General features: G+C 52.4%; 1 protein-coding gene across 1 annotated transcript in view; it reads right to left on the bottom strand.

Moving 5' to 3' along the window:
- The window catches only part of EFCAB6 (EF-hand calcium binding domain 6), a 223,589-nt gene that overhangs the window by 54,620 nt on the left and 155,138 nt on the right, over positions 1–13,831 (bottom strand). The window contains exons 21-22 of the mRNA XM_029954101.1: positions 8,085–8,181; positions 2,449–2,567 (exon numbers count right to left, since the gene is read on the bottom strand). Of these exons, the coding sequence (XP_029809961.1) occupies positions 2,449–2,567; positions 8,085–8,181 (216 nt within the window). The remainder of the gene's footprint in view (positions 1–2,448; positions 2,568–8,084; positions 8,182–13,831) is intronic.

The following is a 13,831-nucleotide window of genomic DNA, read 5'->3' as shown; positions in this document are numbered from 1 at the left end:
CGGCATCGTCGGGGTGAGATGCCTCGAGGAATACGCCGATTCCCTTTGGCCTCCTGTCCCGGGCCGGGGAGCGGTGTCCTGATCTCTGGGTAACCCCCTCCTCTTCCTCTTGTAGCCCGTGGGGGCAGCAGCCTTCAGCCTGTGACGCCGCTATCCCCCTGCAGGCTTCAGCCCTTCCACATCTTTGTCGCCTGTCACTGCGTTAAGCCCCGCTCGGCCAGAAAGATTAGAGTGGGGTCTGCTTTACCGCCCAGATACTGGTGTATAGCTATTATGGGAGTTTCCTTTGTCTCGAGTGGCCTCTTCCCCGTCCCATGGGGGTAGATCCACCTGTGGCAGACGCCATCGCTGAGCTCCCCTGTCACTGGTTCTTTTTGCCCAGGACACACATCCAGACTGCTTCTCCAGCCTGCCCTGTGTGTGAAGGGACTCTGGCCACCAGAACGCAGGCAAAGGGACGGCCACATTTGCAGGCCTGGGCTCTACAAGGCTGACCACACGGTCCTCTGCCCCTCTACGTGGGACACGACAGCTCCAGGGGTGGTGGGGCTCCTGGTCCACCGAATGATTGTGGGCAGACTCCCTATGCTACGTCAGGACGCAAGCCTCCCCCGACCGACCCATCCCACAGATTCAGCAGAGAAGGCACAGAGAAGTTGAGTGACTTGACAGCAGGCCCCACAGCTGTGAGGATGGAGGCAGGCGCCGTGGCCGCCTGTCTGGCAGCAGGGTGCTCTCCCTTGGGACCCCTCAGCCTCCATGGTGCACAGTCAGCTGGCAAACGCAGATGTGATTCTGACTTCACACAGTCATCAGCACCCGGTGGACATTTGTAATGTCAATAATGTCAATAAATGTAAGAAGAAACTTGAGCCAAAAGCAACGGGGAGTGCCTCACTCCCACTGAGATGGACACATGCCTGTCTTCTCCCCGTCAAGGGGGACCCTTGGCTCCAACACCCCTCTGTCCTGTGGTCTGCACCCCGCCTGGGAGCTCGCCCTGCCCCGCCCTGATAGGACGACAGTCTCCTGAGCCCACGCATCCCTTCTCGGAACCGTTTCCCGCTCCATCCCCCCCGACACGTGGCTGGGCGGTCCACAGCTCCCTTAGCCCTCACTCTTCCCAGACGCCTCGCTAACACACTGTCTGAAAACTAGGGCTTCAGGGCCGTGATGGCCTCACCCTGCTTTCTCACCTGGGAGCCCGGGGCTGGCACTCATGGACCGCCTCGCCGACATCCCATGGGTGAGGGGGTCCCCCTTCTCCGCTGAACCCCCGGAACTATTTCAACCTCCCTCCTACGTGACAGCTTCCTGCTCCTCCATGCAGCCCCTCACCCTTGCTTTTATTTCCTCTTCCTCTCGACATGTTCCCTCCTTTGGAGTGCTTGCATCCCCTGACAGGTCCCCGAGGATCGCGACCACACCATCGCCTTTGGATCATCCAAAAGGCGGCATGGTGGGAGGTCCATACGTGTGCCCGGGGACCCCAATCTTTTGGCTACTCAGTGGGACCTACTCGTTTAATCTACTGAAAGAGAATATGAAGAAGGAGAGCCAACTGGCCCTGTTTTGGAACAGATCTAAAATAAAAAAATAAGGATTTTTATAAGAACTTTGAGTTGCTTTTCTAAATTAGACACAAAACAGCCCACCTAATTCTAAACTCGGCCAACATTTCAGCCTTCCACTTTGAACAGATGAACAGCTCAGGCATTACACGAGCTGCTCCGTGCGCTTGCCCCCGGGAGGGTGTACAATATTGTGTGGCCTCCTGCGGGGACACGAGCCGAAGCCGCCACATGAGGAGGACGGAGGTAATTCAGAGATGGGTCTGGAAGTCGGGAATGGACCGCGTAGTCCGTGCACTGGACTCAGGCCCCGACGTGGGGAAATACTGCAACTGGGAGCCAATTCTAGAACAGCTGAGTCTAAAATACTTTTTGAAAAATGTAACCAATATTAGATATTATTTTCCGTTTAAGACACCCTCGGGAAGCCGCTCCAAGTTGCCAAAAGTTTGGTTATTTTCTTTCAACGAGTTACTTATCTATAAAAAACAGTTGTGCGACATTGATTTCCATCTGTAGGCGACGGGGGAGGCTGCTTCTCCCCACGCCCGCGGCAGAATTGTCTGCTGGGCTAGTCGTGTCAGGATTAAGTCTTTGGGGAGTGACTTCACTTTCTAAAATGATGCAACGATGGGCTTGAACTCCTGGTTCCTTGGAAACGCGCACCTCGTAAGTCTGGCATCGATGATGAGTGTGTACCCTGACTCCCCATGTTCCCGAAGACCAGCCTCTTCACCAAGGCTGTTTTCTACGGGAACAAGCGCACGGGACAGACGCAGCCAGGGGAAACCATTCCGATAGGCCCGCACCTGCCCGCACGTGGAGGAGCAAGGCTGACCTCGGGACGGAAGGGCGTCAACGCACGGCTGCCGCTTACCTCATCCAGAGCTTTTCGAATTCCCTGGGCGTTAGAGGAATATTGAAGCCGTACAGCGCGTTCTTCACGTCCCGCCGCCGGAGAATGCCGTTGCCCTCCCTGTCGGTTTCTATAAAATTCTACAATATTACAAGACAGCGTTTTGTAACCTGTAAAACGTGCTCAGCCTAAAGGGTTGTCAACAGTTACTACCCGGAACAACAGAAGATGCTTCTCTCCCCATCTCCCTGCTTAACTACTTTTCTTCCATCAAAGCTCCAGACACCCTCATCGCTTCTGGAAAGAAGGTGCCCGAGCAAAACGCAGACAACTGTCATGAACTGGAAAAGGCTGGTTTCTGGGTGGTGAGCGGCCTCGGGTGAGTGAGCCAGCCAGCCACCGGGTTCAAGAGCCACGAGAAATGAGGGTCCCAGGGGCGCCTGGGGGCTCAGTCGGTTGAGCGTCTGACTTGGGCTCAGGTCGTGATCTCACGGTTCGTGGGTTCGAGCCCCGCGTCGGGCTCTGCGCTGACAGCTCGGAGCCTGGAGCCTGCTTCGGATTCTGTGTCTCCCTCTGTCTCTGCCCCTCCCCTGCTCACGCTGTCTCTCTGTCTCAAACATAAACTGACCCTCATAACGACACCGGGAGGTACACGCAGGGCATGTCTATAAAGTCCTCTGTAGGCATCGCACTCCACAGCGAAGGTGGAGGCATTCCCTCAAGATCAGAACCAGGTAACGTCTCTGCTGGCCCTTTTCGACATTGTTCTGGAAGTATCAGCCAGGGTAGTTAAGCAAGAAAAAGGAATGAAAGGAATAACAGTAGGACAGGAAGACAGAACTGTCATTATTCACAGGTGACATGGCTGTATGTACAGGAAGAATCCACAAATAAATTCCTCTACTAAGAGAATTTAGCAGGAAATCTGGTTTTCATGTCAGTAGGCAAGCTCATTCACATTCTTGTATATCAGGCACAGAAAACAAATTTTAAAAAGTAATTTTTACAATAGCATCAAAAATAGAAAGTCACAGGAATAAATCTTATTTAAAGTTTATTTGTTTATTTTGGGAGAGAGAGGGAGAGTGGGGGAGGGACAGAGAGAAGGAGAGAGAGAAGCCCAAGCGTGCTCTACACTGACAGGCTTCAACTCATGAACCGTGAGACCTTGACCCGAGCCAAGGTCAGACACTCCGCTGACTGAGCCGCCCAGGTGCCCCATTCTAGAGAGTCAGTCTTACAAAGGACTGTAAGACCGCTACATGGGAAGCTCTAAAACTCTACTGAAAGATATTTAAAAATATCAGAATAAATGGAGATGCACCATGTTCGTGACCTAGAAGTCTCAAAACTGTCGAGAGAGCATTTCTCTCCAAACAAATACCCCGGTATGTTTTGTCCCTCTGTGGGACTTGACAAACCGATTCATAAACTCTTAAAGGACAGGAGGAGGGACTTGCCTCCCGGCTGATTAAGATGTATTACCGAGTTACTGTGATTACAGTGATGCAGCGTTGGGGCCAAGACAGACAAACGGACCACTGGAACAGAGTGAGGACCCAAAGACACCCACGGGTCTCAAGGCAGGACAGCAGTGACGCCATTGATGACAGGGGAAGGGGCAGGCTTTACAGGGCCTAGACGACAGGGTCTCCATAGGGAGAGGTGGGAGTGGAGCCTGCCTCCTGACACAGAGGAAACGCGCGGTGTAGACCTCAAGACCAGGACGTGAAAGGCTTCACGGAAAAGCTGCTAGAAGGTCTTCATGACTTTGGATGAAACACAGATTCTTGGGCGAGACTCACAGGGAAATGTCAACACATCTGACCACATCAAAAAGAAGAGCTTGGGGCGCCTGGAGCGTTTGGGCAGTGAAGCATCCGACTTCAGCTCAGGTCATGACCTCACGGTTTGTGGGCTTGAGCCCCGCGTCTGGGCCGACAGCTCAGCGCCTGCAGCCTGCTTCCGGTTCCGCGTCTCCCTCTCTCTCTGCCCCTCCCCCACTCACACTCTGTCTCTCAGAAATGAATAAATGTTTACGAAAAATGTTTTCAAAGAACTTACATTTACCAAAAAATACCCTATAGAAAGGGTGCAAACACGAAACACAGGCTGGGAGTAGGTACTCGTGTCACGCGTCATTTACAGAAGACTGGCGGCCAGGCCGCAGCACAGGGCCTCCTGAGGGGTGAGAGATCACCAGACGGCCCGGTGGGAAAACTAACAAGCAGGCGCTTCGCGGGGAAAGGAGACTCGCCCTGGGAATACACGGAAAGCGGCCAGCACACGCCGTCTAAACCTACGATGACGTGCTGCTACACGTCCACTACGGAGGGGGAGTCAAGTCTGACAGCCCCAAGGGCTGCTGGGACCGGCAGAGCTGAGTGGCTGGGTCCGAAGGCCCCGGTCACGGAGCCGAGGCTTGCCTGGCCCTTTACGCCAAGCGTGTGCGGCACCGAGACCCCGGCAGCGCTCTCCTCCTCCGTCTGGATGCTGGTTGCACCGTGGGTTACGACTTGGGTACGCGGTGACTACCTTCAACACACCTAAACTGTGCACACATGTTATTATTGCATGTATTAGCACATAGTCATGCATATTATACACATACAAATAGACACATATTATACACAGTACATATCATGTATATTAGTATATATTACCACATTATCATATATTGTTGATTATACCAATATTAATATGTTATTAATAATATGTACACATGTTAATAATTGATATTAATATCAATATGATATAAAATACAGTATATAATTTATAATATATACAATTATTACATTGTGTAATTGTGTTATAATTGAAGTCTCTTTTTTTTAAGCCTGTGTTTTAAGCTCTCCGCTGTAGAGTCACAACTTAAAAAACAAGCTTACAAAAAAGCGATGACAATTATAACACAATTCTTTAGCGCTCTTATGGGTGTTTACCCAACAGGTCTCTTGGGAACAGAGACTGTGTGCTTTTTTCTTTTTGTCACTGGGTCTTTATTAAAGGTCTTGCAGCAGTGCATAGTTTACTCATTATGATGTTTGCTGAAGGAAGTCAATGACCTTATTTTCCAAACAAACTTAAACAGAAGCGAGCACGTTAAGCCGCCCAGCACAGGCCGACTGCGGCGTCAGTCTAAGAATTCGGCGGGCAGCGGCCTTGGCCAAGCCCGGCTGAGTGGCCAGCCGGGGACCCTCGCGGGGGACTGCTAGATGACTCAGTAGCTGGCTCCTTGTTCCCGTTTCAAACGCAGTTTTACGGGAGAGCACGTCCTCTCCGATACTCACAGGTCCTGTTAGGTGAACCCTCCGCAGAAATGCCCAGAGGGGAGACGGAGGCCACTGGCCTGCCACACCCCGGAAGGAAAGAGCAAGGCTGTGCTGGCTGGATGGGGACACTGGCCGCGTCACCAGGCGTCCGTCACGAATGCTGCTCATCTTATCTGTGGGCCACCCTACTTTCTGCCAGGCGTAGAATTCAGAACAGACGCCTTCAGAGCTTTGCTCAAAATAAACCGAGAGAGTGGCAGAGATGTCCGATAGAAGCAGGGCATTCAGTCCCGCGGGCTCCACGAGGGCTGTGGGGCCGGCATAAAGTGACCCCTGACCCCCTGCAAAGTGGCTTCACACACCCCTGCTGATTCCGCTGCCTCCGCAAGCCTCTGAGTCTTGTCCCCTCCGCACACTTCCGCCAGGCTCACTTCTAGAAGGGGCGGACCCCAGGCTGCTGGCTTAGCAGCAGAGAACTCCAGGGTCCCCACACCTCCTGTAAATGCACTTGGGGTTCTGCAGAGCATCAGGGATAAAGACGATTATGAGAGGCCACAGGAATTAAAGCAAGGAGTGTCCGACTTCGGCTCAAGTCATGATCTCACGGTTTAGCGAGTTCGAGCCCTGCGTCCGGCTCTGTGCTGGCAGCTCAGAGCCTGGACCCTGCTTGGGATTCTCTCTCTCCCTCTCTTTCTTCCCCTCCTCTGCTAGGAAGAAAGAAAGGAGGGAAGGAAGGAAGGAAGGAAGGAAGGAAGGAAGGAAGGAAGGAAGGAAAGAAAGAACGTTAAAAACAAAATCAAAGTGTGAAGAGGACGTGCTCAAGGGAGTGAACACAGACAGAGACGGGTCACTGACGGGGCAGGTCCAGGCAGCGGGTGGAGGGGGCCCACCAGAGCCGTGGTAGAGCCCGGGGAGGACGTGTTCCAGGGAGCACAGACACAACAAGGCAGAAACAGAGACCTCCAGCAGCCTGGTCGTTTCCCCCGCTGTGCCCACCTGCTTTGTCAATCACCTGCCTTTGCTTCTCAGCTGCCGCCTCTCCTGGTCTGTGAGCTCCGAAGGGAAGATGAAGATGGACCCTCATTACCACTGAACCCACAGCACAAGTCCATGTACCCTGGAGATGTGCTGCGTAAACCAAAGCAGGGCAGGACGAATCTAGGGAGGACCTGGAAGTGGTCCCGGGAGCCCGTGGGTCCATGGAGAGCAGCGCCAGCAGAGGGGGCATTGGAGGGGCAGGAGAAAGACTGGGCAGAGGTGGCAGAGGAGGGGAGAGCAGGCCCAGAGGAGCCGGAGTGCGGGGCCTGGAGGAGGGTGTCGTTCAGTGTGCCCTGTCCTCTCCGGGCTGGCATGGCTGTGCGGCTGCAGCTTATGCTCAGGAAGGCCAGCCCTGCCCGTGGGTGCCTGAGGCCTCCTCTGTGGGATGTGCCGCCCTGGGCCGCACAGTCAACTCTGACGGCTGGGGACCGGGGAGAGGCAGCCCAGGGGTGGGGCAGAGGACTGACGAGACAGAACTTCAGCTTGGACACAGGCCAAGAGAGGCAGGCATTGAAAGAAAATGACCAAATGAGACAAAGTGGACGCATTCTTCCCAATAATGAGCAAATCCTTCTGGGGACGCCTGGGTGGCTCAGTCGGTTAAGTGTACGACTCAGTTTTGGCTCAGGTCATGATCTCAGGGTTCATGAGATCGAACCCCACATTGGACTCTGTGTTGACAGCATGGGGCCTGCTTAGGATTCTTGCTTTTTCTGACCCTCCCCTACTTGCGCTCTCTTTCTTTCTCTCTCAAAGTAAAATAAACTTAAAAAAAAAAAAAAGAAAGAAAATTCTTCCATAGTGCAGTTTTGAAGACACATCCTAGGGTGAAGGTGTCATGTCCGTGTTACATTATGCAATGATCATCCTTTCTGGACGGCCTCCGTCCTGGAGGCTTGGCGGGGCTGTCCCGTGGGTACTGCTGTCAGAGCAGGTCCCCATCTCGCTGCCAGATGGGCTCGCATGATTGTCCCCCTGCAGCACCCACGTTCAACATGTGCTTCCTGCCACCTCGCGAGACAGGAGGAAATACCCCCTAACCTAGAAGTGCAGGTTTTTAACTGGGGAAAAATAATGTGACCGTGTCCTTTCTTTCACACCTGAGAATAAATGTAGGAATTTCTGTGCACATAACTCCTACAAATACTCATTTTTCCGAACATCGGTTGACCTTGAACGGGAGAATTGATTGTGAAAAAGTATTTTAGGAATACAAGGGAGCACCAGTTGGGTTTAGCACGCTGTCCCCCAGCTCAGCGCCAGCATCTGAACAGCTTGATCCTCCCGGTGATCGGGGAAACCTGAAACAGAGTTCCTGTCCTTGGGAGGGAGTAACCATTCTCTTACCTTAGCTAAGTCTGACCATCTGGTCTTTGCTTTGGTGACGAGGTACTGATGGGCCTGCTCACAAGCCATTTCTGAATCTGCAACCTTCTGCTTCAGTCTTGAAAGAAAAAAATAAATAAATAACCGTGTTTACGTTGAATGGACTCCTTAATCTCCCGAGGGGCTCCCCATCCCCGTTTGGTTCAAAGATACCGTTAAAGTCTGTTATTTCACATCTGGTCTAACTTAACTCTTAAAATACAGTCTCATTTCCCCGGCTGCATGTTAGGGAAGTCTTCTTACATTTTAAAACTTTTTTTTAATGTTTCTTATTTATTTTTGATACAGAGAGAGACAGAGCATGAGAGGGGGAGGGGCAGAGAGAGGAGACACAGAACCGGAAGCAGGCTCCAGGCTCTGAGCTAGCTGTCAGCACAGAGCCCGACACGGGGCTTGAACCCACGAACGTGAGATCTGACCTGAGCCGAAGCCAGAGGCTTAACCGACTGAGCCCCCCGGGCGCCCCTGTCTTCTTACATTTTCTAAGTCCTTGTTTGTTTTCAGGTAAATGCCGTTCAACTTTGTCTGCAGCTCTCAGGACAAACAGGGCTCATTTGTTCTCAGAAGGGGAAACCCCCACAATTGAACAGTTAAGTGTCTTCAGAAGAAAACAACCAAAAACTTTTACTTCTGGATTCGTAGACCGGAATAATAATGCGGACTGACAAACAGTTCCGGAGCAGCGGGGGAGATGTCCCAGCTGCAGCCCCAGGGCCGGGCTCACAGTATGTACTGTGATCAAAATTCTGTTTGTTTCCTCATAGGACAATGGACGCAGAAAGCACTTCTAAAAAACGCCCTGTTGGGGCGCCTGGGTGGCTCAGTCGGTTAGGCGGCCGACTTCGGCTCAGGTCATGATCTCACAATTCATGGGTTCGGGCCTCGCATGGGGCTCTGTGCTGACAGCTCAGAGCCTGGAGCCTGCTTTGGATTCTGTGTCTCCCTCTCTCTCTGACCCTGCCCCGATCACATTCTGTCTCTCTCTCTCTCTCTCTCTCTCTCTCTCTCAAAAATAAATAAACCTTAAAAAAACCCCGCCCCGTGCTGACCCTGGCTAGGCCCTGGTTTCCTCCACTCGGGGGGCGGGGGCCGATGAAATCTGTAAAACACTTCCCCACTTCTTTCTCTGTAATTCCTTGGCTCCTAGGGGCACCTGTCCCTCCTTTTCTGAGAACTTGAGCTTTGTCCCACAGCCAGCTCTGCACCTGAGATACATTCCCTGCAGATACAGAAGCACTCAACACAGTGCGCCAGTGAAACTGACCATATTACACATCACCTGACAGTTTTCTGAAATAGGATCGCATCCGAGAACCCCGCCTGGAAGGCGTTTATTCACAGGTGCGTTGGGTGGTAAACGCATCTTGCCTAAGGGTGAATGGAGGAACACCAGACTGGGGGCCGCAGACACCCCCATGTACATTTCTCCTTAAGGATCCCCAGAAAACCAGTTTGGGGGAGAGACAGTAAGCAAGCCCCACGTAGCCCCTTTATTTATTTATTTTTTTTACATTAATTTCTTTTTGAGAGACAGAGAGAAACAGAGCATGAGCAGGGGAGGGGCAGAGCGAGAGGGAGACACAGAACCGGAAGCAGCTCCAGGCTCCGAGCTGTCAGCACAGAGCCCAATGCGGGGCTCGAACCCACGAACCACGAGATCATGACCTGAGCTGAAGTCCGACGCTCAACCGACTGAGCCCTCCAGGCGCCCCCACGCAGCCCCTTTAAAAAAGTATTATTTATGCTTCTGCAAATGAACTGTGCATAAGACAGAAAGTCTGAGGCCAACCAGTGGGCAGCCAGTTGAGAAAAGGCAGGGATTTGTGGGTTCCAGACAACGGAAGTCAAAGGTTTACGCGATCCCCGCAGAAGGGCCGCTGTGCACGTGACCCGTCTGTGGCCCTCGGGGCGGCAGCGCCGTGTGGGTTTCTCGGGTAACGACGGCCACCACGAGCTCAGTGACACGCGAGTCTTCCCAGCAGCACTGGCATTACCATCCCACTTTGCGCAACAGGAAGCCGTGTCTTCGGGAGACTCACTAACCTGCCAAGTTACACAGTGGTACGTGGGCACCGCTCAGACCCGTGTCCGGTGCCACGGCTCTCGCCTTCCTCATGACCACTTTTGTTTTCATCTGAAGCTACGGGTTCGCCGCCCCTTTAACCCCACTCTCCGTAGGGAAAGATCCATTAACTACCACACTTCGCAGAGGCGAGGGCCACTGCACGGGGTCCTCTTGTCACTTAGCATTTCTGTTTCAGCGCAACAAAGGCGGCGTGGACGGTGCGGCTGGAGCGCCAGGCTCGGTGTGAGGGCTGGAAATCCGGAGCCCGCGGCTTCCGCCCCCCACCCACGGCCCTCCGGGAAGTCCCAGTGCGATTCGGAGGCAGACGGCGGGCTGGGCCACACAGCCCCAATCCAAGGAGCAAGCAGGAATAATGCTCTTTGTGTGGCTTCTCCTTCAACCCGCTTCCCACAAACCCTGCTGCTCCCGGACAGCGGTCCTGCACCGCTCAGGGTCCTTGAGGACTGGCAGTGCCAGCGCCCACAGGCCCCCAAGGGCCTTGGAACCTGTGACTGCCCCAGAAACCTACATGGGCCACACCGGGCCACATAGACAGGGTCTTATTTTAAGCAGCGCCGCTTTGGCGAATTACATAAACTGTGACTCCCGCAGTTTGGCAGACACAAATTCCGGCATTTACTCAGCTGAGGAGCAGCTGCGGCCTGGCTAGGGTCTCTTCCCTCTTCCTCTGTTACTGTTGAAACAGATCAAATGAAGGCTTGCCCAGCTTCATTTTCCCTCCTGGAAAATGCCAGCTTGTGGGGGTACAGGGTGAACTACGGCTGGCACGCCTCCCTGCCTCGAGACCCTCACCCCGGTCTTTAAATTCACCCGTTACTTCTCCTGCCGGATCCGGGGGCCTTCGCCGACTTCTCTGTCCCCTGTGCCCCTATTAACCACGTCTCCCCTCTCTGGGCGCCTTCATCATGCTGCTCGTTAATACGTGTCGTGGGGCCAGGCCAATGCGTGCCTCCAGTCCGTGGGATTTTCCCTCCCTGCCCAGCTCCCTCGACCCTTGACCACCCCTCTGTCTTTCCAGCCAAAAGTTCACTTACTCTTCCGAAAGGCCAACCCGTCTCGCGTCCCCAACCACCCCTTGATGCCATTTGCCCAGACATCCGTACCGCAAGTGTGATAATCACCTCGCCTGCTTTTCCGTTCCAGCTCTCTCCAGCTGCCCACTGGACTTCACAGAATCGTGGGACTCCAAGGGTGGAAAGGGATCCAAGGTCAACCAAGTCTAATCCTCTGTCCCTAGTTCACCACTAAACGTTTGGGAAGGTTGGTGGGATTAGGTTGCGTTTTCACAATTATTGCTGATGAGGACTCTAGGTTCTCATAATGATGCATATACCCCTGCCTGCACCTTGAGTTCCTCCTAAATCCAACCTACACCCCCAGGACTGCCCTGAACTCCCCCCGGAGGATGGAGGCTCTGAGGGGCATGTTCTGTGTCTGCGGACTCCGCGTACCGAAACTGCTTTCGCTGTCTACACACGTATCTGAACAGCCTCCGCCAACCCGACTTCTTTTCTAGGCCACACGTCTTGATTGTTTTCTCAGGGAGCCAAGCCCAAACCAGGGACTCCTATGATTTTCCCAGCCATTTCTCCCTGTCGCATTTTATACACTTGTCTCTTCAACAGAGGTCAGAAGGTTTTTCTATGGCCTTTTCCAAAAGTTACTGATTTACCCTATTGCCCGACTCCTTAGATCTAGAGAGTCAGGCAGACCCGGCCTTGCTTTCGGCCAGTCTGTCAGACACAGACACAAGTGGCCTCTGGCTGTGCTGCTGTGGGTCCCGTAGACACACTGACCAGCGAAGTGGACAGAGCCCCGCTGTTCAAGGAGCTCACACCGTGACTGTGGGAACTGAGCACAAACACATGGAAATGCGTGAATCAGATAACTTCAGATACTGCATGTGACCGAGGGTGACGGGCGAGAGGGAAGACTTCGGCGAAGGCCAGGGAGAGGCTCTCTGAGGCGTGCGTGGTGATGAGGCAGCTGTGTGATCGCGGGGACCAGCCTCCAGGCAGGGCAAGAGTCCTGAGATGCACCTGCTGCCCCAGGTAAGATGGAGAAGCCATCCTGCATCCTCTCTCCCCCACTGATTACAACTAAAAAACTCTCCACAGAATACAAAAAGTGACTCTGAGGACACTAAGAAGTAAATAATAGAACGATGGTGGAGGGGCGCCTGGGGGGCTCAGTCGGTTAAGCGTCTGACTTCAGCTCAGGTCGTGATCTGATGGCTTGTGGGTTTGAGCCCCACATCAGGCGCAGAGCCTGGAGCCTGCTTCCGATTCTGTGACTCCCTCTCTCTCTGCCCCTCCCCTGCTCACGCTCTCTTTCTCTCAAAAGTAAATAAACATTAAAATAAAAAGGGATGATAGGGAAATCAAAACTTGAAGAATGACTGATACAGTGCAAGTTTCATGGGTTCTTTACCACCCAGATTCCCAGCTTAGGCTTAAGGACAGTCCTACTTCTGGAACTATGCAGTAGGCATGGACCAAAAAAGCTCTAAAGGAAGTCTTATTCTTCTGAGCAAAGAACCAGGAAGAAGAGCCCTGAAGTACCAAGAATATGGGAGCAGATCACCCCTTCTGTCTCTTTTCACCCTCCCTGTTCTGATCCAAGGACTCCAAGTTATGAAACTGTACTTTCGTGACATTGTCAGCAACAATGGCCAGGTAAGTGCCTGAAACTACAACTCTTCTCTTTCCCCAGAGGACACACTGTGTGCTCAAGGAACACTGAAGGCATCCACATTATTGTCTTCCTCTCACCGTGTTGCCCTGGGGGTGGACCGGCACAAGAAGGACACAACAGTACAGATAGGCCCCAACCTAAGGGTTTGCAGCCAGAAGCCCTCCCCCCCCCCCGAAAAAGGCAGGTGGGGGAGCTCTCTCCAGGGGCTGGAAAGTGTGGGGAGAAATCACAGGAGAGGGCAGAAAAATAGGATGCCCAAATCTTTTCAGGAAGCTCCAGAGTCACTGCTGTGCTGCTGTGTGAAACTAACCCAAAGCAGCACAACAGAAGCCTTTGAGAACTTGACTGCTATGTCGTGACGACTTTGAACACTTGCCCCCCACTTCTCCTCCCAGCCTCATCATGCTGCAGTGGCCTTGAAACTCAACTGACGTGAAACAGAAAAGGAGGGTCAGGACTTGCAGTCTGAACCTAACTGGACTCACTGCCTAAAATATAAATAAAATACAAATCAACACACAACTGAGGATTTTAGCTGGGCCAGAGTATCATAATTTAATATTTAAAAAGCCCATGATACAATTCAAAATAACTCAATATACAAAGAACCAGGAAAATCTCAACAACTTTCAAGGTAAAAGACAACAGACTCCAAGATGACCCAGATGTTGAAATTACCATATTTTAAAGCAGCTATTATAACCATGAAGTAAAAATAAATGTCCTCAGAATAAGTGGAAAGACATAATATGAGCCAAGAAATAGAAGGTTGGGGGAACACAAGAACCAAATGGAAACTTTCTTTAGAAATGAAAAATACAAATGAAATAAAATTTTTACTGGATTGGCTCAGTGACAGAACACAGATGACAGAGGAGTGAGTCAGTAAACCTGAAGACAGATAAATAGAATGAATCCAATCTGATCA

The sequence above is a fragment of the Suricata suricatta genome, chromosome 10, assembly GCF_006229205.1.
Source record: "Suricata suricatta isolate VVHF042 chromosome 10, meerkat_22Aug2017_6uvM2_HiC, whole genome shotgun sequence".
NCBI classification, from domain to species: Eukaryota; Metazoa; Chordata; class Mammalia; order Carnivora; family Herpestidae; genus Suricata; species Suricata suricatta.
The sequence above is the reverse complement of the archived record's forward strand: the minus strand, read 5'-3'. Positions and strand labels throughout refer to the sequence as shown.